Below are 25,438 nucleotides of genomic sequence, written 5' to 3' on the forward strand. Positions count from 1 at the left end.
ATAAAGCAGAGACAACCAGCACCCCCACCCCAGAGGGAGGAAGATGGAAATTATCATCTCAGAAAACCCATGACATGTCCACTCCCTCCTTCACCCATCTTTTCTCAAACTCAGCAGCACCCGCAGCCCTCTGCAGGAAGCGGACAAGCACACGGCCCGACGCCTCGGCGCAAACTTCATCCGGCCGCCTGTCCAGCGACCTTGGTGACCTCGGGACCCGCACGGCCGCACGAGGGCAGAGAGGGGAGCCACAGCTGGCCGGAGGGCTTCCTCAAGGCGACAGGGACCTCATCGCTCTGAAGATGCTCCCAAGCCCCAGAACCGAGACGAAGTTACAGCCCAGGAGGCAGAGGGCTCCGTGAAACCCCAGCATGAATCCGGAAGGGACGGGCTCTTGAGCAGTGGCTCTCAAACTGTGCCCCTGGGGTCCTGAGAACCCCCCAGAGACGCCCCGGAGGGCGAGGAGGGGGCTGAGCAGAGGGCATTCGAGCCCCCAAGTCACTCAGAGTTGCCAGGGCTTCCCTTGGGGGCTCGAGAAAATTCACATGGGGCTAAAAAGTTTCACAGCTAAGTTTGACAAGCCCGGGCTCCAAAGTGCACACTTTAAATCTACTTCCCGTCAATGCCTCCACATAAAGATCATGAACATCAAAGATCCTCGCCCAACTGGCCCAAAGCTAGGATAGGGGTTTCATAGCCCTTCCCCTTCGGGCCCTCTTGCCTGACCCACCCACTGGCAAGCTGAGATATGGGGAGCCTTTCACAGGCAGACACCCCAACCCTGAACCCCGGTACTTCTGTCTGCCAGCTGGGGGCTGGTTGATTTCATATTTGGCCCGAACACAACCCTTCTGTGGTCCTTCTCGCCCTCAACCCCTTGAATCACTTTTGTACAGACTCGCCGAGCTGTGGGTGATAACCATGCAGGGTGCCCCTCCCAGAGCTCTCCCCAGCCAGGCCCCCCGCGACTGTGAGCTGGGGCTGCGGCTGCGGACCACGGCTCGTCTCCGGGTCCCCCGGCACCAGGCGCAGTGCGGTGACCACGACTCAAAGCACGTTCCCCGGGCAGAGCAAAGCGATCCCACCTCTGACCCTTCTCACAATGCCAGAGAAAAGATGCATGTGCAAACACGCCAAGTGTCAACAGGCAGCTGCCTGGCCACCACTTCCTCTCGGCTTCCTGTGGGGAAACCGTTCGTTCGTAGGAAGGTATTGCCGGATGCACAGCAGGACTCGGGGGGGTGAGAGTGGGGAGGACCCCCTTACCTGGTAGTAGGTCTTGATGTTTCTCACCAAGATGGTCAAGTTCTGAATGCGAAGGTTCACATCGTTGTTGACGTGCTTGTTGATGCGTTGATTTGTTGGCCTGGGATCTCTAGTGGGGGGGGGGTAAAAAATGATGAGAATGGAAATTGCACCTCTCAGCCCCTGCCACACCCCATCCTACCCCCGAGTGCCGAGTCCTCTCCAAGCCTAGGTCACTATGCAGCTGTGACGAGTGTAGCTCAGGTCAAATCCTAAGTCTGCTACTGCCCAGCCGTGGAACCCTCAGGGGAGACACACTACTTTCTGTGCCCCATCCCCAAGCACCAAACCCACCACCGCCTGCCCTTAATCAATATTATTTTTGCCCCCACGGCTGGCAGCAGCCATAAACAACCAGGTGTCAATGCAGACCCAAAATGACACTGTATAAAAGTCAGTGTTTGTTTCTCAGTCTGTAAGTCGTGTCCGACTCCTTTGAGACCCCCATGGACTGTATAGCCTGCCAGGCTCCTCTGATCATGGGATTTCCCAGGCAAGAATACTGGAGTAGGTTGCCATTTCCTTCTCTAGGGGATCTTCTCAACCCAGGGATTGAACTCCTGTCTCCTAGCACTGACAGGTGGATTTTTCTTTTTTTTTTAACCACTGAGCCACCAATAACCTACCCCAAAATATATTTCAAGATTAAAGAGAATAGGACTTCCCTGATGGTACAGTGGATAGGAGTCCGCCTGTCAGTGCAGGGGACACGGGTTCGATCCCTGTTCTGGGACGATCCCACATGCCGTGGGACAACTAAAGTACATGTGCCCCGACTCCTGAAGCCCGTGCGCTTAGAGCCCCGTGTCTGCAGCAAGAGAAGTCAGCACATGAGAAGCCTGTGCACCCCACTGGAGGGCACCCCCTGCTCACTGCAAGTAGAGAAAGGCCGCAGGCAGCAACAGAGACCCAGTGTAAGCAGACATAAATAAATATTGTTAAAAAATTGAGAGAGCCAACTTATTACATAAAAGATAAAAAAGGATTAAAAGCTAAAAGCCAAACCAAGCAAACTGTGTGAAACATCAAGAAAGGGGGGAAAATGGTACATTTTCTGACTTCATAAAAATGAGCAAAATCATCAACGTTCCACTTCACATGGGTCTCTTGCGTGTGTCAGAGTGTTCGTGCCTGTGATTTACATTCCAGGCAGACACTTCTGGCTCAAAAAACCGCACCGTGAGTCTGACACTATGTCGGGTATGCCACACCCTACAACAAATGCTAAGAGACACAGATAATTGATGTGGGGAATCCCCAAAGTGTCATTTCTTTTCCAAACTTCAGGCAAAAGGCAGGTCTGGTTGTGATGAAACTAAAAATCTGAATCAAGTGATTTATTTATCACTCATCTACATACAGGACATTTCTCAAAAATTCCCAGTGTTAAAGATGTTTTCTATTTGGAGAACAGACTCGACAAGAATGGATTTTCACTCCCCTCTCCCCAACACTGCTTTCTTTTCCTAACAAAGTCCTCCCGCCCATTCGACTGTCCCAAGACACCATGAAGGATGTCTCATTCAAATAAGGGCTGTCTTCATGGTTTCATCTGTCATCCGAGCCCTGTGATGAGGGTGCTGAGCCTCCTGGGGGCTGGTGTGACGGGAGACAGATTTCTTCCCTCTTCCTTGGTACCCAGGCCCCTCATTGATGATCGTGGGAGCACAGGAAGGGGAATTTGGGGAGTAAAGCAAATCAATCTCAATGCCATTCAGCTCTTTCAAAGCCAATAATTTATACAAGATTAACCAATAGGGAAAAAAAATCTACAAACTGAAATTATTTCAAATATCACTGCAGGCACAATTTCTTAATAACACAAGCTGTTTAAAATTCAACCATTAAGTAAATATTTGATATAAACACTATGAGTCCCGACACTGTATTGCATGTGTGCAAACCCCTTTATGAATCACACTGCCATAATCAGCCATGGATTTTATTCAGTCATCCTGCCTCCCCTAAAACAGTCATATATGAACACACTGGGGCAACCAGAGGACCTCTTTTCAACTGTCCCAACATTTTTCCTGGGATAACATTTCTTACTGTCCCTACATAGTACAGAGTCCTGCCAAGCCATTTACATGTCTCTTCTGGAGCCATTCATTACTGAGAAAATAAAGGTTAACAGTTGCGTGGAAATTAATTTAGCTATAGAGAAGGCATTCAGAATTTAAACCACAAAGGCAATTTAGCTACAGAAGTGTACCTAGCATGACAAAATAATTTATCTTAAGCGTGCAATTCTCCTTTTACTATAGAGACCTGAAGAGATAAGAGGCAATTTCATAAAGTGATGAATGTGCTTCTTACAACAGGAGAACTCAGGGCTTCCCAGGTGGCTCAGTGGTAAAGAATCTGCCTGCCGGTGCAGGAGACACGGGTTCGATCCCTGGGAAGATTCCACATGCCGCAGGGCAATTAAACCCGTGTGCCACAACTACTGAGCCTGTGCCCTAGGGCCCAGGAGCCAAAGCAGAGAAGCTCCTGCAATGAGAAGCCTACGCATCACAACTAAGACCCAGCAGCATTAATAAATACATATTTTTTTTAAAAAAATAGAACTTAGAGAAGATGCAGGTCCCAGTTTTCATTCAGTCAGACGGGACCACCTGAAGAGTACCAGGAGCTGGAGGACCTTAACAAACACATGGATGTTCATTGCACAAGCAAAGGCAAAACACACACCCAGGGTTTGGGCTGGGAGGCAATTAGGTGACCGGGGGAGCCTCTGACCATCCCCGCTCTTGTTAACCTCCAGTTCTGGGAAGCAACAGCTAATGGAAACAACATTCCAAAAGAGCTCACGTTTAGTATATGAATAATTAGACTAACTATCTTGATCATGATATCAGCACGCCTTCCTTTAACTAAGGCTCTCAAGGTAAAGAGAGATTAGGAAATAAATCGAACAGCAGGCAACTCTGGTTAAGGAAGGCCTATCCCCTCTTGGTTCAGCATTGCATAACCCCCTCCCGTCCCGGAGCAAGAAATGGGTCAGTAGCCACTGATTCTGGTCTGGAAATGGGGCCCAGGATGGGCCAAAGTTCTCTAGGCCCCATTGGGCTCATCTGCCAGGTGACCACAGGACCCTTGCAGCCCTAATACCGTTCTAGGAAGGCCAGGGCTGTATTGACCAATGTGGTTCTTGATCCCAGGAAAATCAAAGAACTACTGCAAGACTGTCTCCCTGAAAGCCATCACCAACAACAAGGATCTTCTTTATATGACAGTCCTAGAACACAAAAGCCTGACAGCCCCACATCACGATGTGTGGGACACACACAGGACAGGAGAGAGACAAGGGTGCAAGAAAGTGTCTAGTAGCTTGTCCGAACTTGGAGACAAATAAGTCAAAAGTGCAGGGCCCTGAGGGCTTTCTTCTTGTAAAAAAAAAAAAAAAAGAAATCACTCTCCCTAAAATTTCAAAGAGAACTATAATTTAGACTTATAGCAACCTTGCCTCCCTCCTTTGAGAAAAGGTCAGCCCCCAACTTTTCATCATATTCCAACGACTCCTAAATTTAAAATTGAATCCAGGAAAAAAAAAAAACCTGAATCAAGAAACCATGTTTGGGGACTTCCCTGGCAGTCCAGTGGTTAGGACTCCAGGCTTCCAACGCAGGGTGCACAGGTTCAATCCCTGGTCGGGGAACTAAGATCCCACATGCCATGTGGTAAGGCCAAGAAATTTTAAAAATAAAGAAGAAATTATGTTTGATACAGATGATAGAGATATTGATAATCTATCATAGATTTAAAAAAAGGTTGAGCCCAACTTTGTATAAAAATACATCAGGAAGATGTATGTATAAACCACAGACGACATCTGGGAGACACCACAATATTACTACTACTACCTTGACATGGTAAAATTATAGGCAATTTTTGTTTTGCTCATCTATATCTTCTTCCTGGAGGAGGAAATGGCAATGCACTCCAGTAGCCCAACAGACAGGGGAGGCTGGTGGGCTACAGCCCATGAGGTTGCAAAGAGTCAGACGTGACTGAGCATACACAAGCATCTCTATGTTCCTACCTTCCTACAATGAACATGAATTTTTTCACTTAATTTTTACAGACTCAAGGCTCCATGAAGAGTGTCACATGCTGCAGCCATGAAAGAATATCACTTAAGTTCATGAGTAAAAATCTATTTTGCTGCAACGCTTTAGCACCAACACAAACTCATTCAACTAACAAGTATCTGCCTCTTTAGCCTCAGCTTTAACATCTGCAAAATGGGAACATAACTCCTCTTCCAGCACACTAAGGAAAAAACTTACCCTTCAAATGTTTTTTTATTTTTCTTTACTCCTGAGTAAATCACTTTTAAAAGATTTACTTTTTTTTACTTGGAGGGTAACTGCTTTCCAATGTTGTGTTGGTTTCTGTCATGCAGCAATGTGAGTCAGCCGTAGTTATACATAAGTCGCCTCATTCTTAAACCTCCCTCCCACCCCACCCTACCCCACCCCACCCCACCCCACCCCTCAAGGTTGTCCCAGAGCACCAGGCTGAGCTCCCTGCGTCCTACGACAAATTCCCACCGGCTATCTAGTTTACATACGGCGATGTATATGTGTCAACGCTCAACTGGTCCCAACCAATGCTCTCGATTGGTCCCAACCTTTCCTTCCCTTACATAAGGTAACGTGTATGTTTCAATGCTGCTCTCTCAATTCATCGCACTCTCTCCTCCCTGCCCCACCCAGCTCCTGCTGTGTCCACAAGTCTGTTATCTATGTCTGTGTCTCTATTGCTGCCCCACATATAGGGTCATCAGAACCATTTTTCTAGATTTCATATATATGCATTAATATACAATACTCCAAATGCTTTTTAGAAGCTTAAGGAACTCTTCCACTCGCCTGAGGATATTTCCAACTTCTGAATAATGAATATATTATCCGTAATTTTGCAGCTAGCACAATGAGTTAGAAAGGAGTCTGAACAAAGCAAATAGTATTGGATTTAATGTAGGCTTTGCCCAGGTACAAGCTTTCAGTTCCAGTTTCCAACTGCACTCAACAGCCACTGCATCAACTCAGGTGTCCACTCTCACATGGACAGATGCACACCAGCACACACGTGTGACTACACACACAAAGCCAGCTTCAGGCCTCACTAACAATAATGATGACCGACATGACTGACATTCATTGGGCATTTCCTATACATGCATAATCGTATTTAATCTTCCCCAAATCTATAAAATACCATCCCGTTTATTACAGGTCAGGAAATTGAGGCTTAGAGAGTTTAAGTAACTTGCCCAACGTAACAGAACTAGTATAGCAGAGGGAAGATTTGAATTTGTCTGCCTGATGCTAGAGTCAGAGCCCTTTTCTTTTCTTTTTTTTTTTTTTTAAGTATTTTCTTTTGGGCTTCCCTGATAGCTCAGTTGGTAAAGAATCCGCCTGCAATGCGGGAGACCCCAGTTCGATTCCTGGATCAGCAAGATCGACTGGAGAAGGGATAGTCTACCCACTCCAGTATTCTTGGGTTTCCCTTGTGACTCAGTTGATAAAGAATCAACCTGCAATGTGGGAGACGTGGGTTCAATCCCTGGGTTGGGAAGATCCCCTGCAGAAGGGAAAGGCTTCCCACTCCAGTATTCTGGCCTGGAGAATTCCATGGACTGTATAGTCCATGGGGTCGTAAAGAGTCAGACAGGACTGAGCGACTTTCACAGTTTAAAGTCTTTATTGAATTTATTACAATACTGCGTCTGTTTTATGTTTTAGCTTTTTGGCTGTAAGACATGTGGGATCTCAGCTTCCTAACCAAGAATCGAACCTGCACCCTCTGCCTTGGAAGGCAAAGTCTCAACCACTGGACCACTGGGGAAGTCCCTGGAGTCAGAGCTCTTAATTTTCCTATGAGACTGTGAAAAGCATGTCCAAAGTGAATTAGACACCTTGTTTTCCCCTTGGGGACCAGTAGGTACCCAGGGAAAGTGCATCCACAGAGGAGCTATTCAGCAAGTTTTCCCAAGCTGCTCCATCCACGCCGCTCAATGCCTCACTTTCATTCAGGTCTTCTCCTGGACCTGGGCCTCCCCTGAAAGCTGAGCCCACAGGGCTTTCCTGCTTTCAGGCACTGATGTCACCCAGAGGCCTGGCCGAGAGACTACCACTCCAGCCTTCTTCAGTTGCCGGAGACAATGCCCAGGTGCAGTCACGTGACCCCCAGCCAGCCCCCATATGGCTCTCAGTGTTAGGTAACACGCCTCTTGTCTGAGCTCTGGCAACACATTAGCACATTGCTCTCTGCAATTTTCTCAGCTCCTACCAACCTGGAGAGAGTTTGTCTAAATAGGCGAACTACACACAGTAGGGGCTACCAGCATGGGAGATAAGGCAGAACAGCCTTATCGCTTACCCGCTAGTTAGCCTGACACTCGGCAGAAGTGAAAACAGGCTTGGCTTAAGTACAGTGTTAGATGTGGGGCTAGGATGTGGGTCCCAGAGTCCAGTTTTGCCCTCCATCTCATTAGAAGAGGGCTAAGACTTTAGAATTACTAAGAGACTAAGAACATAGGGGGAAAGTAGACTGAAAAAAAAAAAAAAAAAAGAACTTTTAAGCAGTGACACAACTCCTTTCTGGATTAAGAAGGGAGATACATAACTACATAACTGACACCAACACTTACTAGGTGGCAGGCATTGTGTTAATTGCTAACACATCACTCATTTCATCCTCACAACCATCTCTTAAGGGAGGTACTTTCCTTCCCATTCTACAGATGAGGAAACTGACATGGTAAATGATGTGCCCAGCGGCACAGGGCTAGCATGAGACCTAGGGTTTGAACAAGCGGGTTACACAGGCTTTTGACACTAGGGCTGAAACTTTCTTTTTAAACTGAGGTCCTTTTTACACAGGGTGAAATGCATGTATCTTAAGTTACAGCTTGATGAGTTTTGAAAACTGAAATATACTCCAGTCAATACATGGACCATTTTTACCGCCCTTAGAAGTTCCCCTGTGGACCTCCCTGGTGGTCCAGTGGCTAAGACTCCATACTCCCAATGCAGGGGGCTCCGGTTCGACCCCTGGGTCAGGGAACTAGATCTCACATGCCAGAACCAAGACCTGGACCAGCCAGCCAAATAAATAAATAAATATTAAAGAAAAGAAGTTCCCTTGTGCCCCCTTTTCGATCAACCCCTACCTACTTCCAAGAGAAAACAATGCTGATTTGTCCACTGGAACAGGGTTATTTTGATCACCCACTCAGTAAACCGCATGCAAGTGGCACCTCTCCCTCCTCATGTCCTTCTAGAAAGTCACCCAGCTTCCCCACTGCTCTCTTTCTTGGTGCCTAACTCTGGCCAGAGGACCCAGAACCATTGCTTGAGGCCTGAGAAGCTGCAAACATATCAGTTCTCACTTGCAGGACCATTACCTTGGCACATCAGAGGAGAAAGTAACATTGAAAATTGTCAAGGGGAAGGGAGAAGCCCTTCAAACTGCATTCAGCTGTGGGGCCAAGTGTGAACAAGCGATGAGCTGGCATTTCTCAAAGGAATGGTCCAACAGGCTTTCCTGATTTACAAGCAAGTGGTAAACGCTTTAGGAATTCCAAAGGTCAGGGAAGAAAGAGAAACAGTCCCAGGGCTTTTGTTCTCCCCTCGCCTGGGTGTAAAACCCTGAATGAAAAAGCCAGGGTTACTGCTGGTTTTTTTAATTAAACAGGACAGGTTGAAATTTCACTGGCTGTTGCACCAATTGGAATCCAATAATTTTGGGGGGTCTAACAGAATGAAGCTAGGAAATAGTTGCCAGAACTTGAATATGCCATGAGACAACCCCAGGAAAACTCCTTCTTATGAACCAAGAAGTGCTGCCAAGCTGACAAGAGATTCGCCATTTTAGAATCTAATCAAACTCAAGACAGGTAACATTGGTAGTGTCTTAAAAAACATTAAGACTGAGATGTCTCTGCCACAGCATGACATCAAGTAACTTATTACGCCACAGGAGCAATGTTCTCAGGAAATTGTTTAAAATAGATCTTTGTAGGTAGATCTATTTAAACCTCTTTCGGAATACACCAAGGCTGACCGCTCCTCCTCCCACAGGGGCCACAAAGGCAGCTGATTCTCATCAGCTAATGAGTTCCTGCTCAAGATGACAACTTGCTTAGTTGCAGGTGAGTAGGTGCACACCGGGGCCTGATCCACAGAGAACATTTGCTCCAAGTGCCTGTGAATCATACAGATAAACTCAGTTCCAATATGTTCCCTGCACTTTCTGAGTTAAAAACAGAACGCAGTGGCAGGAGCCAACACCTACATGTGACAGGCTGTCAATCAGACAGGCGCTGCAAAATGCAGCAACAGGAAAGGATGTGGTCAGACAAACATGCTAGCAGGTGTAACCTCCACCAAAACTCCGTTTAAACCCACACCTCAAGACAAACAGTACCAAAGCATTCTGGCTCCCCAGGCCTCTCCCAACACAGGGACTTTTAAATCCAGTTTATAAGAAGGAACTTAACCAATTGCACTTGCTCTGGGGCAACTGGAAATACAAGATGAAAGGGAGGCAGAAACACAGGTGTCCTGACCTCCAATGAAACCTTATAGTCACTCACGGATGCTCTGGTCCCACCCGACACTTCCTGTAACCAGACACTCTCCGTTACAGCTCCTTGCCCCCCAAAGAAAGGTTGTTTTGTGTGTGTGTGTCAAACAACACTTAAGTCCCTGAGTTTGAAGTCAATTGCAACATGTGGATGACAGTCACTCAATTTCAAATTCCTTTCATCAAACATCCGATCAAACCACTGTCCTCGAGTTCTTCACAACCAATAAACCAGGAAAAGACACCATTAATACCGAAATACCAGTGGGCCCACGTGCAGAGAACACTGCAACTTCACATTCCATTTCTACAACCTTAAATTCGACTTTCCGAGAAATCATTCCTTCCTTCCCCCCGGAAGGTAACTCACATTTGCAACATGATTTGGTTCAGAAAGATGCCATCCGCTAAATCCATGTACATGGTCAGGTTGTCCTGGTTGCCGCTTCCGAATGGGCCAAAAGTTTTCACCTGCGGGGAGGGGAACGCGGAGAGTAAGGCAGTAAAAGTCACCCCCGCGCGCTCAGTCTAAAGCTCTCCAGGCTGGCAGAACCCCTGGGGGCAGAAGGGAGTCACCCACGGCCACCCACCCTTCTCCCGGGCCTCGCTCCCCCTCCCCGTGCCAGGCAACAGAAGCGAGACAGCAGAAAGAAAACTTCCTCGCCACTTTTCTGCGGCGGCTCAGAGTGGAAAGAAAATAAAATAAATAAAGGGGACTTTTCAATAAATTTCTCACGTCTCAGACCTATTGGAAATCACAGCGCCCACCCTAGCCTGTACACGTTCTTACTCGAAACCCCCTAATCCCCACTGCCCTACACCCGCTGGTTTCAAGGGCTCAGAAACTACACGAGGCTATTTTAGGGGAGTGGGTCCTTTTTCCGAGCGGTCAAGCCATGCGCTCAGAGTGACCACTAGGACCCTGTCGCTCCAGGGCCGCCGGCCCAACGCCCTGGCGGGAACAGGTGTACCCGCTCAGCCCCCTTGCCCGGCCGAGAGTGAGGCGGGGTCCTGCACCCGGCTCGCCGGCTCCAGAGTTGGAAATAACCCCAGACCCCGGGACACTGACCCCGACGCTGGCTGGGGCGGGGGGTGGGCGGAGGGCACTTGATGAGTCCTCTGGGTCCAAGGGTTACCCGGGGCCCCGGCTGGGTCGGGTCTAACTGCGACCGCCAGCGGGCGGGAGAGGAGCCGGTGCCCCAACAATGGGGCGGGGAGCCAGGCACACTCACCCAGGTCACCAGCGGGCTCTGCAGGAAGAGCTCCATGAGCTCCGAGACCGTCACGTCCATGCTGAGGCTGCGCCCGCCGGCTCCGCGCCCCGCGTCCCCGTCCCCCGCGCCTAGGCACAAAGCGGCTCTGGCAGCGAGCGGCGGGCGCGGGGCTGCGGCGGCTCGCGCCCGGGAGACAAAGGCGGGGCGCGAGCCCACGTTCCGCGGCTTCGGCGGCCCCGCGCCCCGCCCGGGGCTGGGGGAAGGGGAGGGCCCGCCGCTCGGGGAGGAACAATGCGGGCGGCGGCCCCGCCCCTTGGCGGCCCTGGGCGATCGGCGCGCCGCCTCGCGGTGCCGGAGCCGGGAGTCCGGGCGCGGGCGCGGGCGCGGGCGCGGGCGCGCCGGCGGCCCGCACGTGTGCAGGGGGAGGGGGCGTCCCGGCCGCCCGCACGTGGGGCCGCCGCCGCGCGCAGATGCAGAGAGCGCGGCCTCGGCGGGCCCGGGGCCCCAACACGTGGCTCCTCGCTGCGCGCGTGCGTCGGTCACCCGGCCCCGGCGCCCGGTGCGGGCCCGAGCGCCAAAGAGCGTGGGTCCCGCCCTCTGCCTCCCCGGGTGCGCGCGTAGGAGACCGAGGGGCACCGGGGCGCGCTGCCCACCCAGGTCGATTCGGGCACAGCGCACCCTGGGGGCCCAGCGGAGCCCACCACCACCAGACTGGCGGCCCTCAAGCAGGTGCAGCCCATCGGTCGCGCGGAGCCTCCCACGTGCCGCCGTGGCCCCCGCCCGGCTCCGTGGCCACAGGCCCAAGCCCGCCGGCCTCAGGTGCTGGGGTCGGCCTCGTGGGCAGGTGGGGCGCAGGCCCGGAAGTCAGAGGAGGAAAGTTGGTGTTGAGTTTAAGCCGTAGGAGCGCGACCTCTTGCGCCCCACCGTACCACCTCCCAGGCTGCTAGCCTTCTAGAAGTTCCCGCAGAAAAACGGGTGTTGTGGCCGCCCCGACCTGGATCCTCCCCAACTGGGACACCCCCTCCCTCCAACCCCAACACCACCGCCGCTTTGCCAAGAGAGAAGCCAGATTCCGGATTCCTACTTGGGAGGACGTGGCAGCAGCTTGGTGGTAGGCGACAGGAAAAAGGACAAGTGCCCCAACTGGATGGAAAGCTAGCCCTGGGCCCAGACCCACACCTCCCTGCTGAGACAGCTGCGGTGGATCGGGCGGTCTCTGCCACCTCACCTTGGGCCGGTAATAATTTCACACTACGATTCAGTCATTGTTTAAAACATTTTACACAGTTAAACTAGTCGAATCCTTAAGAGTTTCCCAGGTGAGCCCACCGGTGCAGTATTGACCTGAAAGCGCCTAGCATAATTGGTGGCAAGTATACAGTAGGCGCCAAATGGCTGCTGGTTTGCATGTGAAAGTTGACGCTGTCAAGCGTTGGCGTTGCGGCATCTGCCGGTGAAGTGTGGAATTGCAGTCGAGTTCTGTGGTAGTTGAGCGGGTGACGGAGTGAGATTTGTGGCCCTTGCCAGGCTCCTCTGTCCATGGAAATTCCCAAGAATACTGGAGTTAGTTTCATGTTTCCTCCTCCAGGGGATCTTCCTGACCCAGGGATGGAACCCGGGTTTCCTGCTTTGGCAGGCGGATATTTTACCACTGAGCCACCCGGAAAGCCAGCCAAGTCGACTAGGGGATCCCTAAAAAGAACTGCCGAATTTTGATGGAAGGAAAAATGGGAGACTGCAGAAGAACTAAAATTTCGAGCTTATGTGGTTTTCTTGTGCACCAGAAATTCAATAATTCATAATTGCCTATATCATGAAATCTGTTGGAAAATAGATAAAATATTTATTTATGCCCACCTCTGTTTAAAAAGCCCCTGTTCTGTGCAGCTGGGATTTTTTTTTTTTTTTATATTGATCCCAACTATTCTGAAAAGACAAGGAGACAATCTTTAAAATTATTAGATAAACATAATCTTTCACACTAGGAAATACATTGGACAAACGCTTTTCTGACATTTGTTGCTGAGGACATTGACACCTCCTGGGCACAAATGTGTCAGGAATTTCTGTTTGGGGGTCAGTTAGCTGCTGTGTCGATTCATTGTCATTGATGTATCTGCAGTTCATTGGCTCAACCCCATTTCATTCCGTTCGGAAGGAGCTGACTGAGCATCCTTGTTCCCTGGTGAGGCAGGGTGTTAGGTAAACTGGATGGTGCCCAGGTTGCAAAGGTGGAAGGCTTCACAGGATTGGATGACCTGAACAAGGCACTTCCTAGAAATCCTCTCACTCCATAAAATCAGAATAAGGAGTTTCCTGTATGACTTTACAGGGTAATTTTGAAATTCAGATGATGGTGTGTAAACGGGTCTATAAAGGAATCTTCCTCACTGTCTCCTCCTCATCTGTTGCCACTCCCCACCCCCTGCCCCCGTCTACCATTATTTTAATAAGAATTGTTTCCCTATGTCTCCATCCAGTTGGCCATAAACTTCAGGAAGCAAACACACAGACCGTCTATTAACCACTAAGCAGTAACCGTCCGTCCCCTGTCCATCCAGACCAACCCTTGGATTTCACTCTTAACTGAGACTTAACTGCTGCTGCTGCTAAGTCACTTCAGTCGTGTCTGACTCTGTGCGACCTCATGGATGGCAGCCCACCAGGCTCCCCCGTCCCTGGGTTTCTCCAGGCAAGAACAGTGGAGTGGGTTGCCATTTCCTTCTCCAGTGCGTGAAAGTGAAGTCCCTCAGTCATGTCTGACTCTTAGCGACCCCTGGGACTGCAGCCTACCAGGTTCCTCCGTGCATGGGATTTTCCAGGGAAGAGTACTGGAGTGGTTTGCCATTGCCTTCTCCAGAGACTTAACTATTTATTTACAATTTTTTCTTGTTCATTCTGTATGAAAAGTAATGCTTTGTGTATTGCTTCCTAGACAGAAGCAGTACTTTAATTATGTTCATTCTGATAAAGAAATTTTCTCCCTTTCTCAGAAAAAAATGCTGGCTCAGCTGTGTAATCTAATGACATCTCTGTAATTTGATAGGAGTTTTAAATAATTTGTACAACTTTAAGGAGCTGGGGAAGTGGCTCTTTGTTAATGTCTTTGTAATTAACTTGTTACAAGGAGCATGTATTAATTTCATAATTAAATGTTTGCGTTAAAATACACATAACATAAAATTTACCATCTTAACGTTTTTAAGTGTACAGTTCAATAGTATTAAGACCATTCACTTTGTTGTGCAGTCCTTGCCACCATCCATCCCCGTAACTCTTTTCATCCTGTAAATCTGACAATACCTATAACTTTCCATTCTCCCCTGCTCTAGCCCCTGGCAAACCTAATTCTGTTTTCTGTCTTTATTATTTTGACTACTCTAAGTGGAATCATAGAGTATTTGTCTTTTTGTAACCGGCTTATTTCACTCAGTATCATGTCCTTAAGTTTCATCCATGTTGTAGCATATTACAGAATATCTTTCCGTTTTTAAAGCTGAATAATACTCGTGTGTGTGTGTTGAATTTTGCTTATCCATTCATCCGTGGATGGACACGTGGGTTGCTTCCATGTTTTAGCTATTGTGAGTAATGCTGCTATGAACATGGGTGTACAGGTATCTCTGTAAGACCCTGCTTTTAATTCTTTTGGATACATAGCCTGAAGTGGCTGCATCATTTGCTTAATCTGTATTTTTTTAGGAACCTCCATACTGTTTTGCATAGTGGCTCTACCAGTTTACAGTCCCACCAACTGTGCCCGAGGGTCCTTTTCTTCACATCTTTGCCACCATTTGTTATCTCTTATCTTTCTAAGTTTCACCATTCTAGCAGGTGTGATGTGATCACTTGGGTTTTTTATTTCCTTTTCCCTAATGATAGTGATGTTGACCATCTTTTCATGTACCTATTGGCTATTCATATATCTTCTTTGGAAAAATGTCTGTTCAAGTCCTTTGCCCATTTTAAAAATTGGATTATGTGTTGCTTTTTCCTGTGAGTTGTATGAGTTTTTATATGTATATACACATACCTATATACACACACACATATATAGGGTTTTAACCCCATTATCAGATATATCATTAGCAAGTATTTTCTCCCATTCTATAGGTTGTCTTTCATCTTGTTGATTTTCTTTACTGTGCCAAACCTTTTTAGCCTGAATTTAACTTTTGTTGCCTTTGCTTTTGGTATCAGATCTAGAAAATCATGGCCAAGATTGATGTCAAGAACCATACATGGCAACGTTTTCTTCTGAGAATCTTTTTGTTGTCAGGTGTTACATTCAGCTAAATCTATTCTGAGTTAATTTGTGTGGATGGTGTAAGATAGGAGTTTAGTTTCATTCTTTTGCATGTAGCTGTTCAGTTTTCCCGACACCATTTATTGAAGAGGCTGTCCTTTCCTCATTGCGTATTTTTGGCTCCTTTGTCATAAAATAATTGACCATACATGGATGGGTTTATTTCTGGACTCTCTGTTCAGTTGAATTGACATATGTGATGTTTTTATTCAATACCATTCTATTTTGATTACTACAGCATTGTAATATAGTTTGAAATCTGGAAGCATCATGCCTCCAGCTTTGTGTTGTTCTTTCTCAAGATTGCTTTAACTATTCATGGTCTTTGTAGTTTCATATAAATTTTAGAAACTTTCCTGTTTCTGTGGAAAGTGCCTTTGGAATTTTGACAGGGGTTCCATTCAGTCTGTTAATTGCTTTGGGTAGTTTGGACATTTAAACAATATTAAATCTTCCAATCCACGAATGTGGAATATCTTTCCATTTTATTTGTATCTTTGATTTTCCTCATCAATGTTTTTATAGTTTTCAGCATATAGGTCTTTCACTTCCTTGGTTAAATTTATTCCTAAGTTTTTTTTTTTTTTGGTTGCAGTTTTAAGTGGGATCATTTCCTTAATTTATCTTTCTGATAGTTATTGAGGTGTCGAAACACAATGATTTTTGTATATTGATTCTGTATCCTGCAGCTTTACTGAATTTATTTATTATTTTAATACTTTTTTGGTGGGATCTTTTGGATTTTCTATGTATGTCATCTGCTAACAGTAATGGTTTTACTTCTTCCTTCCCAATTTGGATACCTTTTATTTCTTTTTCTTGCCTAATTGTCCTGGCTAGGACTTCTAATACCATGTTGAAAAAAAGTCGTGAGCAAAGGCATCTTTATCTCCTTGCTCATCTTAGAGGAAAAGCTTTCAGCTTTTCACCATTGAGAATGATGTTGGCTGTGGCCTTGTCATCGTGCTCGATTGAGTCTGATTCTTTGCAACCCCATGGACCGTAGCCCACCAGACTTCTCTGTCCATGGGATTTCCCGGCAAGAATACTGGAATGGGTTGCCATTTCCTACTCCAGCCGGATCTTGCTCACCCAAGGATCTCATGTCTCCTGTATTGGCAGGCAGATTCTTTCCCACTAGCGCCCCCTGGGAAGCCTGGCCTTGTCATAGATGGCCTTTCTTATGTTGAGGGATATTTCCTCTCTATCCACTTTGTTGAGGGTTTTTTAATAAACAGATGTTGAATTTTGTCAAATGCTTTTTCTGCACATATGATTTTGATCCTTCATTTTGTTAATGTGGCATATCACACTAACTGATTTGCAGACACTAAACTGTGATTGCGTCCCTGGAATGACCCCACTCAGTAATGGATATGATCCTTCCTTTAATTTCTTGTGAGAATTACATGGTTTTAGCTCTTAGGCTAAATCCAGTATGAGTAAATTTTTGTATGAGATGAGGCACAGTTTCATCCTTTAGCATGTGGCTATGTGTTGTTTCAGCACCATTTGTTGAAAAGCACCATTTCAGCACCATTTTCCCATTGAGTGATCTTGGTGTCTGTATTAATCAATGTTCTTCAGAGGTCCAAACCAATAAGATGTATGTATGTGTCTATTTATGTCTATCTGTAGTATATAGAGAGACAAGATGGGGAGAGAGAAAGGGAGAGAGAGATTTAAGGAATCGGCTCATGCAGTTTGGGGGCTGGCAAACCCAAATCTTCAGGGCAGGCCCGCAGACTTGAGACCCAAAGGAGCATTGATGTTGCAGCTCGGGTCCAAAGACAAACTGGAAGCAGAGCCCCTTCTCCCTTTGGGGACCTCAGTCTGTGTTCTCTTCAGGGTTTCAACTCATTGGATGAATCCCACCCACATTTAGAAGGTAATCTGCTTTACTCAGAGTCCACTGATTTAAATATTAATCTCATCTAAAAAATATCTTTACAGCAACGTTCAGACATTTCATGAAATCTCTGGGTATGTTAGCCTAGCTCAGTTGACGCATACAATTAACCATGACAAATGTAACCCTTATCGCCTTGGTGCCCAGAAACAACTCCTTAAACCATGCTTGATCTCTGAATAAAGACAATACCTAACATGCCAATAGTCACTCTGCATACAATCAAAAATGTACTATTTCCCCAGAAGAGGATGCAAAATTCGTGGGTAATATTCACTGTTCTCCTTGAAATCCTGTAATGTAAATACTATGATGCAGTTAACAACACTTAAAAGTCAGAATATCTTATGTGATAAGGGAATAACAAAAGGGAAAACAGATAGTTGTGACATACACACACACACACATTGTTCAGTTGCTCAGTCACGTCCAACTCTTTGCCACCTCATGGACGGCAGGGTGCCAGGTTTCCCTGTCCTCCACTGTCTCCCAGAATTTGCTGAAACTCATGTCCATTGAGTCAGTGATGCCATCCAGCCATCTCATTCTCTGTCGTCCCTTTCTCCTTCCTCCCTCAATCTTTCCTAGCATCTGAGTCTTTTCCAATGAGTCGGCTCTTTGAATCAGTTAGCCAGTATACACACACACACACACACACACACACACACACACACACACACCCCAACACACACATATATCTATGTATATATATACACATGTATATACACACAAACATACACATACACATGGACACACACAAAATAAGGAAGGAGTAAATACTCGTGGCCATTACAGTCCTCATTTTTGTAACTGATCACACGGTCAAAGCTGGTGTTTATAACTAGGTTCTTCCAGTACCCATTGCATATGCCTTTTGCTGTCAGCAGTTTCCTCAGATGGCCGTGGCTCCTGACCTTCATTAGTTGGGTGAAGTGAGTCAAACCTTCATTCCTGAAGGATCCAGGCCATTAGAAGTCTTGCCTGAATTGTATGCTAGAAGTTCCATCAACTTTAATCACAGGGACAGTAATATGACTAAGAGGTGACTTAAGGGTTCTTCTTTATTCCAGATACTCTCTTCCTTACTTCCATTGTGGACAAATAATACAGTTTCTCCCAGGTAGTCAGGTTCAATCACCCCAGTCAGCACAAAACTCCATTCTTTACCTGTTGATCCAGAGGCATGAAGAGCCCAAAGTGGCCGATTGGCAGGCTTAACAGTTTAATGGACTCCTCCTTCCTTTGAAACTAAGACTCAGCAGAGCGGAAGGTTTTAGGGACAGGAAGCAAAATTTTGCTGGTGGTGTTATAGCCACGCTTTCCGGGAAACAGACTCACTCAGAAGGACAATGCAGATAGTGGAGTGCAGTTTATTACACCGGCGGGCCCAAGGCAGAGTCTCCTCTTAGCCAAGGGCCCCGACCAGCATTTGTGAAAATCTTTTATACCCCATGTGTACGTGTCCAAACCCACCACCTACTCCATGTGTACGTGTCCAAATAGTCAATAAGCCCACAGTTACATTTCAAATAGTTAATAACCGATAATCCTGTGCTTACATTCTGATAGATAGTGTCCGGAGGCAGGGGTGATTAGTGTCTGTTTTCTCTTAGGTGGTGAGTAACCTGGATGTGATCTTCAAGATTCCCCTGTCTGGAGGGGGTCTTATCCTTCCATTATCGTTCCCACAGGCACTAAGCAGAGAGTTCAGAGTCCACTGGAGAGGCAGCCGAGCATGACCAGCACGGACAGGCCTGAGATGGAGTCCAGGCCCTATGAATTCCTTCTTCAGTGGGTCCCTAGGAGTTAGTAGTCATGCCACTCCCATCTCCAGCCCTTTATTGCTGGAGCCTTGAATCCTGTCTGTTGGAGAAACAGCAAGCATTCAGATCAGAACATGTGTAGCTGACTAGAGACCTTTGCCCCACCCCTACATGGTACTGCTAGCTAGCCGATGCTGTAACTGAGTCTTCCAAAGGCCATTCCAGCATCTATCTAGCCAACTGCTTCAGGATGGTAGGGAACCTGGTCAGAGCACTGAACTCTGTGATTATAAGCCCATGCATTTGGAGAAGACCGAAAGACTCACTGGAAAACACCCTGTTGCCGGGAGATTAAAGGCGAAAGGAGAAAAGGGAGGCAGAGGATGAGATAGTTGGATAGCAATCACCAACTCAAGGGACACGAACTTGAGCCAACCCCTGGAGATAGTGGAGGACAGAGAAGCCTGGCGTGTTGCAGTGGATGGAGTGGCAAATATTCGGACACGACTGAGTGACTGAACACAGCAGCAAGCCCATGCATTTACCTCACTTGCTGTGAAGTGAGCTCCTTGATCAGAAGCAGTGTGTGTGGAGTACCATGACCATGGGTGAGGCATTCTGTAAGTCCACAGGTGGCAGTTTCGGCAGAAACATTGTGTGCAGGGAAGACAGGTCTATATCCAGAGTAAATGTCCATTCCAACAAGAACAAAACGTTGCCCCTGCCATGGTGGAAGCTGTCCAGAGTAATTAACTGTCTGCAAGGTAGGTAGCTGGCTGATCATTCCAGGAAATGGTGCGCTATTCATCAGGGACTCACTGTTGGTCTCTGATTGGACACAGATTGGACACTGACAGATTGGACACTCAGACGTGACTGTAGCCAGGTTGACCTGGTGAGTAGACGTCCATGTTGCTGAGCCTTTACGTAACCTCCTGCCCTGCCACCATGCCCACTTTGCTCATGAGCCCACTTGGTGATGACAGGGTTGACGGGGGAAGGAAGCTGACAGGTATCCACTGAATGTGAAAGTCGCTCAGTCATGTCTGGCTCTTTGCGACCCCATGGACTATACAGTCCATGAAATTCTCCATGCCAGAATACTGGAGTGGGTAGCCTTTCCTTTCTCCAGGAGATCTTCCTAACCCAGGGATTGAACGCAGCTCTTTTGCATTGCAGGCGGATTCTTTACCAGCTCAGCCACCAGAGAAGCCCAAGAACCCTGGAGTGGGTAGCCTATCTCTTCTCCAGGGGATCTTCCCGACCCAGGAATTGAACCGGAGTCTCCTGCATTGCAGGCAGATTCTTTATCGACTGGGCTATCAGGGAAGCCCTATCCACAGACTGGGTCCTCCTATTCCCTTGATTACATCTCCCTCTGCTGAAGTCCGTCTTTGGTGAATGTTCCTGGGGGAGACAAATATCACTGTGGCTTTTGCTCATTCATAGAGGTTTGCTCAGGTACCTCTCTCCAGACTTCCTTGTTACCAGTGCTCCAGTCATGTTCCTTCCAAGTCCCTGACCATCCAGCCACACCATTGCTTACAGCTCATGAACTGGTATATAATCACATACCTGGCCATTTCTCCTCCCACACAGAATGGACGGCTAGGTTCACTGCTCCAGGTTCTGTCCACTGTGGGGATTTCCCTTGGCCCCCACCACTCCGGGATCCAGTGACTCCTGTCTCACTTAGATTGCCCAATTTAGTGGCAGCAGCTCCCACCAAAATTTCTGACCTACAGAAAAGAGTAAAGTCCTTGGGTGTAGTAAAAGGTGTATCATATCCACCCAGGGTAAGTGAGCAGATCTCTTTTTTTCCCTAATATTTATTTATTTGGTTGTGTTAGGTCTTAGTTGTGATGCATGGACTCAGTATCCCTGTGACATGTGGGATCTTGGTTCGCCAACCAGGGTTTGAACCTGTGTCCCCTGCATTGGAAGACGGATTCTTTCTTTATTTTTAGTTGAAGGATAATTGCTTTACAGTATTGTGTTGGTTTCTTCCATACAGCGACATGGATCAGCCATAGGTATATATGTGTGTGTATATATATATGTCCCGTTCCTGTCGAACCCCCTCTCCCACCTCGTCCAACCCCGTCCCACCATCTAGGTTGTCACAGAGCCCCGGTTTGAGTTCCCCGAGTCATGCAGCAGATTCCCCCGGCTCCCTATTTCACATGTGATCATGTATGTTTCCATGCTACTCTCCCCGTTCGTCGCCCTCTCTCCTTCTCTGCCCTTCACCCACATGCACGAGTCTGTTCTCCATGTCCACATCTCCACAGCTGCCTTGCAGATAGTTTCATCAGTACCATCTTGCTAGGTTCCATGCTGTTGCTGCTGCTAAGTCACATGAGTCGTGTCCAACTCTGTGTGACCCCATAGACGACAGCCCACTAGGCTCCCATCCTTGGGATTCTCCAGGCAAGAATACTGGAGTGGGCTGCCATCTCCTTCTCCAGTGCATGAAAGTGAAAAGTGAAAGTGAAGTTTCTCAGTCATGTCCGACTCTTCGAGACCCCATGGACTGTGGCCTACCAGGCTCCTCTGTCCATGGAATTTTCCAGGCAAGAGGACTGGAGTGGGGTGCCATTGCCTTCTCTGTATATATGCATTAATAGACAATATTTATATTTCTCTTCCTGACTTTACTTCACTCTGTATAATAAGCTCTAGGTTCATCCACCTCATTAGCACTGACTCAGTGTTCCTTTTTGTGGCTGAGTAATATTCCATTGTGTATATGTACCACTGCTTCTTTATCCATTCATCTGTCAGTGGACATCTAGGTTGCTTCCGTGTCTTATGGAAGGCGGATTCTTAACCACTGGACCACCAGGGAAGTCCCAAGTGAGCAGATCTTAAATGACAAATGTCCCTAACATTCTAGTCTCCCTAATCCTTCAGATCCTTTCCTCTGTAGTATCTCAAGGAAGGTCTGACATTTCAACTTCACTTACTGTAGCCACTTTTTGGTTGGGTTTTCAGCCAGCCAAACTGTTAGAACCCTTTTTAATCCCCCTGCAGTACAACATTAAATTCCGAACCTCTGCCTAGCGGACCCCTATAGATAAATTGGGCTTGTTTCAACTTGTTCCACCCATTATCCCATACTCTAATATCCATTCCCATACACATCCCCAGATTCTATATTTGGAAAATTTACTCTGTATTTGGTCCTTTTTGGAAGAGTGCACCTTGTCATAGGCCACTTTTTACCTCACCTCTAGGAGCCTGAAGGGCCTTGAGTCTAGTTACAGACCTGAAGCAAAGGCAAGGTGGGTGGGACCCTGAGGTGAGGGTGCAGTGTCTTGCAAGGCAGCTACCTCAAGGGCGGCCGTTACAGATTTCTCTTAGGGTTAATATTCTTAGTCTGGCAGAGAAGACTCATCAGAACCAAGGCTGGGTTCTCTGCTCCCAAACTCATTCGGATCTCTGCATATATCCCACTCCTGCTGTCAGTGAAAATAATAAGCAGTCTGTAATAGGAACAGAAGGAAAGAGTTTTGTTTGAGCCAAACTGAGGACTATGGGCTTCCCAAGTGGCGCTAGTGGTAAAGAACCCGCCTGCCAATGCAGGAGACGAGAAAGAGACTTAGGTTCAATCCCTGAGTCAGAAAGATCTCCTGGAGGAGGGCATAGCAACCCACTCCAGTATTCTTGCCTAGAGAATCCTGCAGACAGAGGAGCCTGGTGGGCTACAGTCCATAAGGTTGCAAAGTGTCAGACACGACAAAGCGATTTAGCATACACCCATGCACACGAGGACTATGGCCTGGAAGACAGCCTCTCGGATAACTGAGGAAATGCTCCAGAGAAGCACCGCTTCGGCAGTTTTATGTCTTGTCAGAACAAAGAACATCAAACACGTCAAGAACACATTCCTTCAGGGTTTCAAGGAAAAACACATCAGGGGACTTCCCTGGTGGTCTGGTGGCTAAGACTCTGTGCTCTCAATGCAGGGGGCCCAGGTTCAATCCCTGGTCGGGGAACTAGATCCCACATGCTTCAGCTAAGACCCAGCACAGCCAAATAAGCAAATGCACACACACAGTGAGTCTGTGTGGCCTCGGCACCTGGGAAAAGGAGTCCTGCTCTTCCTGGAAGGAAGAGCAGCATGGGTTTCTCAAGAATGGAGGCATTTAACCTGTATTTTTAACGTAGACATTCTTTACTTCTGCTCAGTACCTCCTTTTCTTTAATAATTGAAGCAAATATCCGGGGTGTGTTTGACAGGCCACAAACAGGCTGTTTTTGTCAGCATAAAGTTAAAGTTAACTCATGAGTAAGTCATTATGACTTCCTCATACCTCAATATGTGAGAATATCTTTGATCACAGCTTTCAGAATCACATTCCTTTCCAGTTGTGTTAGTCTGCTCAGGCAGCCATAACAAAATACCACAGACTGGGCAGCTTAAAATTGCAGAAATATATTTTCTCACAGTTCTGGAGTCTAGAAGTCCAAGATCAAGACGCCAAGGCAAATTTGATTTCTGGTGAGTGCTGACGTCTTCCTGGCTCACGGATGGCCACACGTCACTGTGGCCTCACGTGGCCTTCCCTCTTCACACGTGCAGAGAGAGCGCCACTGTTCCTCTTATAAAGGCATCAGCCCAATCAGGTCAGGGACCTCCCCTATGACTTCATTTAAGTATAATTACCTCCCTAGTTCCAAATGCAGTCACACTGGGGGTGAGGCTTTAACATGGGAATTCTGAGGGGAGACCATCTAGTCTGCTTCACTGCTGGCTCAGATGGTAAAGAATCTGCTTGCAAAGCAGGAGTCATAGGTTCAATCCTCGGGTTGGGAAGATCCCCTGGAGGAGGGCATGGCAACCCACTCCAGTATGCTTGCCTGGAGACTTCCATGGACAGAGGAGTCTGGCTGGCTACAGTCCATAGGGTCATAAATTGTCGGCCACAACTGGAGCAACTTCCACTTAACGTTACCTAATCTAACCTTCAACGCCAATCAATGCTCAAGCTTTAATGGTATACACTCTGTGAGGTTCAGAATTTAACCTGCATTGTAATTCATCCTCTCACAGCACAAGGGTCTGGGTTTTATTTTCTGCCATGTTGGCTTTACAGATACAGGAGGAACGTATCTCTTTCAGGCAGACACAGAGGCATCTGAGTCATTTATGTGGAATTTGAACTGGAAATTTGAATTCCTGAGCTTATCTTTGTCTTTGCCTACTTTGTTCAGAGAAATTAGGAACAAGCAGCCAATCTTTATGATATTTCTTCGTTTGACAGAAAATGTTCCAAGGTATCATATACATGATTGCCCAGAACCTTGCCTCTTACAAGTATGTGATTAGAAGTGTCCACTGGTGATATTTTGAATATCTCCATGCCACCTTATACCACGGACTATTTGTGCATTCTTTACTTCTGGAAATTGAGTCATTAATGCCTTTAAGTCTAATCAGATAAGAGAACCAATTCCAGAAATCTTAGAAGAATTAGATTTAGAATGATTAAATTAGAAAATTTATCCTTAAGATTCTGTTCTCTAGAATGACTCTTGCTACCAAAACCTTTATTAGTTTGTTAGGTCTGCCATAATGAAGTACCACAAATTAAGTGGCTTAAACACCAGAAATTTATTTTCTCACAGTCCTGGAGGCTTAAGTCCGAGATCATAGTGTCAGTAGGCTTGGCTTCTATTGAGGCCCCTCTTCTTGGCCTAAAGATAGTTGTCTTCCCTCTGTGTATATCTGTGTCCTAGTATCCTCTTCTTAGAGGATGCCAAATATGTTGGGTTAGTTGTTCAGTCACTCAGTTCTGTCCAACTCTTTGCAACTTTGTGGACTGAGGCATGCCAGGTTTCCCTGTCCTTCACTATCTCCCTAAGCTTGCTCAAACTCATGTCTATCGAGTCGGTGATGCCATCCAACCATCTCACCCTCTGTCTTCCCCTTCTCCTCCTGCTTTCAATCTTTCCCAGCATCAGGGACTTTTCCACTGAGTCAGCTCTTCGAATCAGGTGGCCAAATTATTGGAGCTTCAGTGTTAGTCCTTCCAATGAATATTCAGGATTGATTTCCTTTAGGATTGACTGGTTTGCTTTCCTTGCAGTCCAGGGGACTCTCAAGAGTCTTCTCCAGCACCACAATTTGAAAGCATCAATCCGTCAGTGCTCAGCCTTCTTTATGGTCCAACTTTCATATCCATACATGACTACTGGACAAACTGTAACTTGGACTAGAGAGACCTTTGTTGGCAAACTAATATCTGTGCCTTTTAATTTGCTGTCTAGATTTGTCATAGCTTTTCTTCCAAGGAGTAAGCGCCTTTTAATTTCATGCTACAGTCACTATCTGCAATGA

At 47.0% G+C, this 25,438-nt stretch overlaps 1 protein-coding gene and 1 non-coding gene across 5 annotated transcripts in view; one reads left to right on the forward strand and one right to left on the reverse strand.

Moving 5' to 3' along the window:
- CCDC88C (coiled-coil domain containing 88C) overlaps positions 1–11,284 on the reverse strand; it is a 142,144-nt gene extending 130,860 nt beyond the window's left edge. For all 4 annotated transcript variants that reach the window (XR_009695460.1, XR_009695461.1, XM_061159293.1 and 1 more), the window contains exons 1-3: positions 11,136–11,284; positions 10,274–10,374; positions 1,267–1,375 (exon numbers count right to left, since the gene is read on the reverse strand). Coding sequence is in view for 2 of the 4 variants with exons in the window: in XM_061159293.1 (XP_061015276.1) it covers positions 1,267–1,375; positions 10,274–10,374; positions 11,136–11,195 (270 nt within the window). In the remaining 2 variants the exon portion in view is untranslated. The remainder of the gene's footprint in view (positions 1–1,266; positions 1,376–10,273; positions 10,375–11,135) is intronic.
- An 11,736-nt stretch (positions 11,285–23,020) lies between these two features.
- Positions 23,021–23,093, forward strand: TRNAE-CUC (transfer RNA glutamic acid (anticodon CUC)). Its single transcript has one exon. It is a non-coding gene; the product is annotated as a tRNA-Glu (tRNA).
- The last annotated feature ends 2,345 nt before the right edge of the window (positions 23,094–25,438 follow it).

The sequence above is a fragment of the Dama dama genome, chromosome 13, assembly GCF_033118175.1.
Source record: "Dama dama isolate Ldn47 chromosome 13, ASM3311817v1, whole genome shotgun sequence".
In the NCBI taxonomy this organism is placed as follows: domain Eukaryota; kingdom Metazoa; phylum Chordata; class Mammalia; order Artiodactyla; family Cervidae; genus Dama; species Dama dama.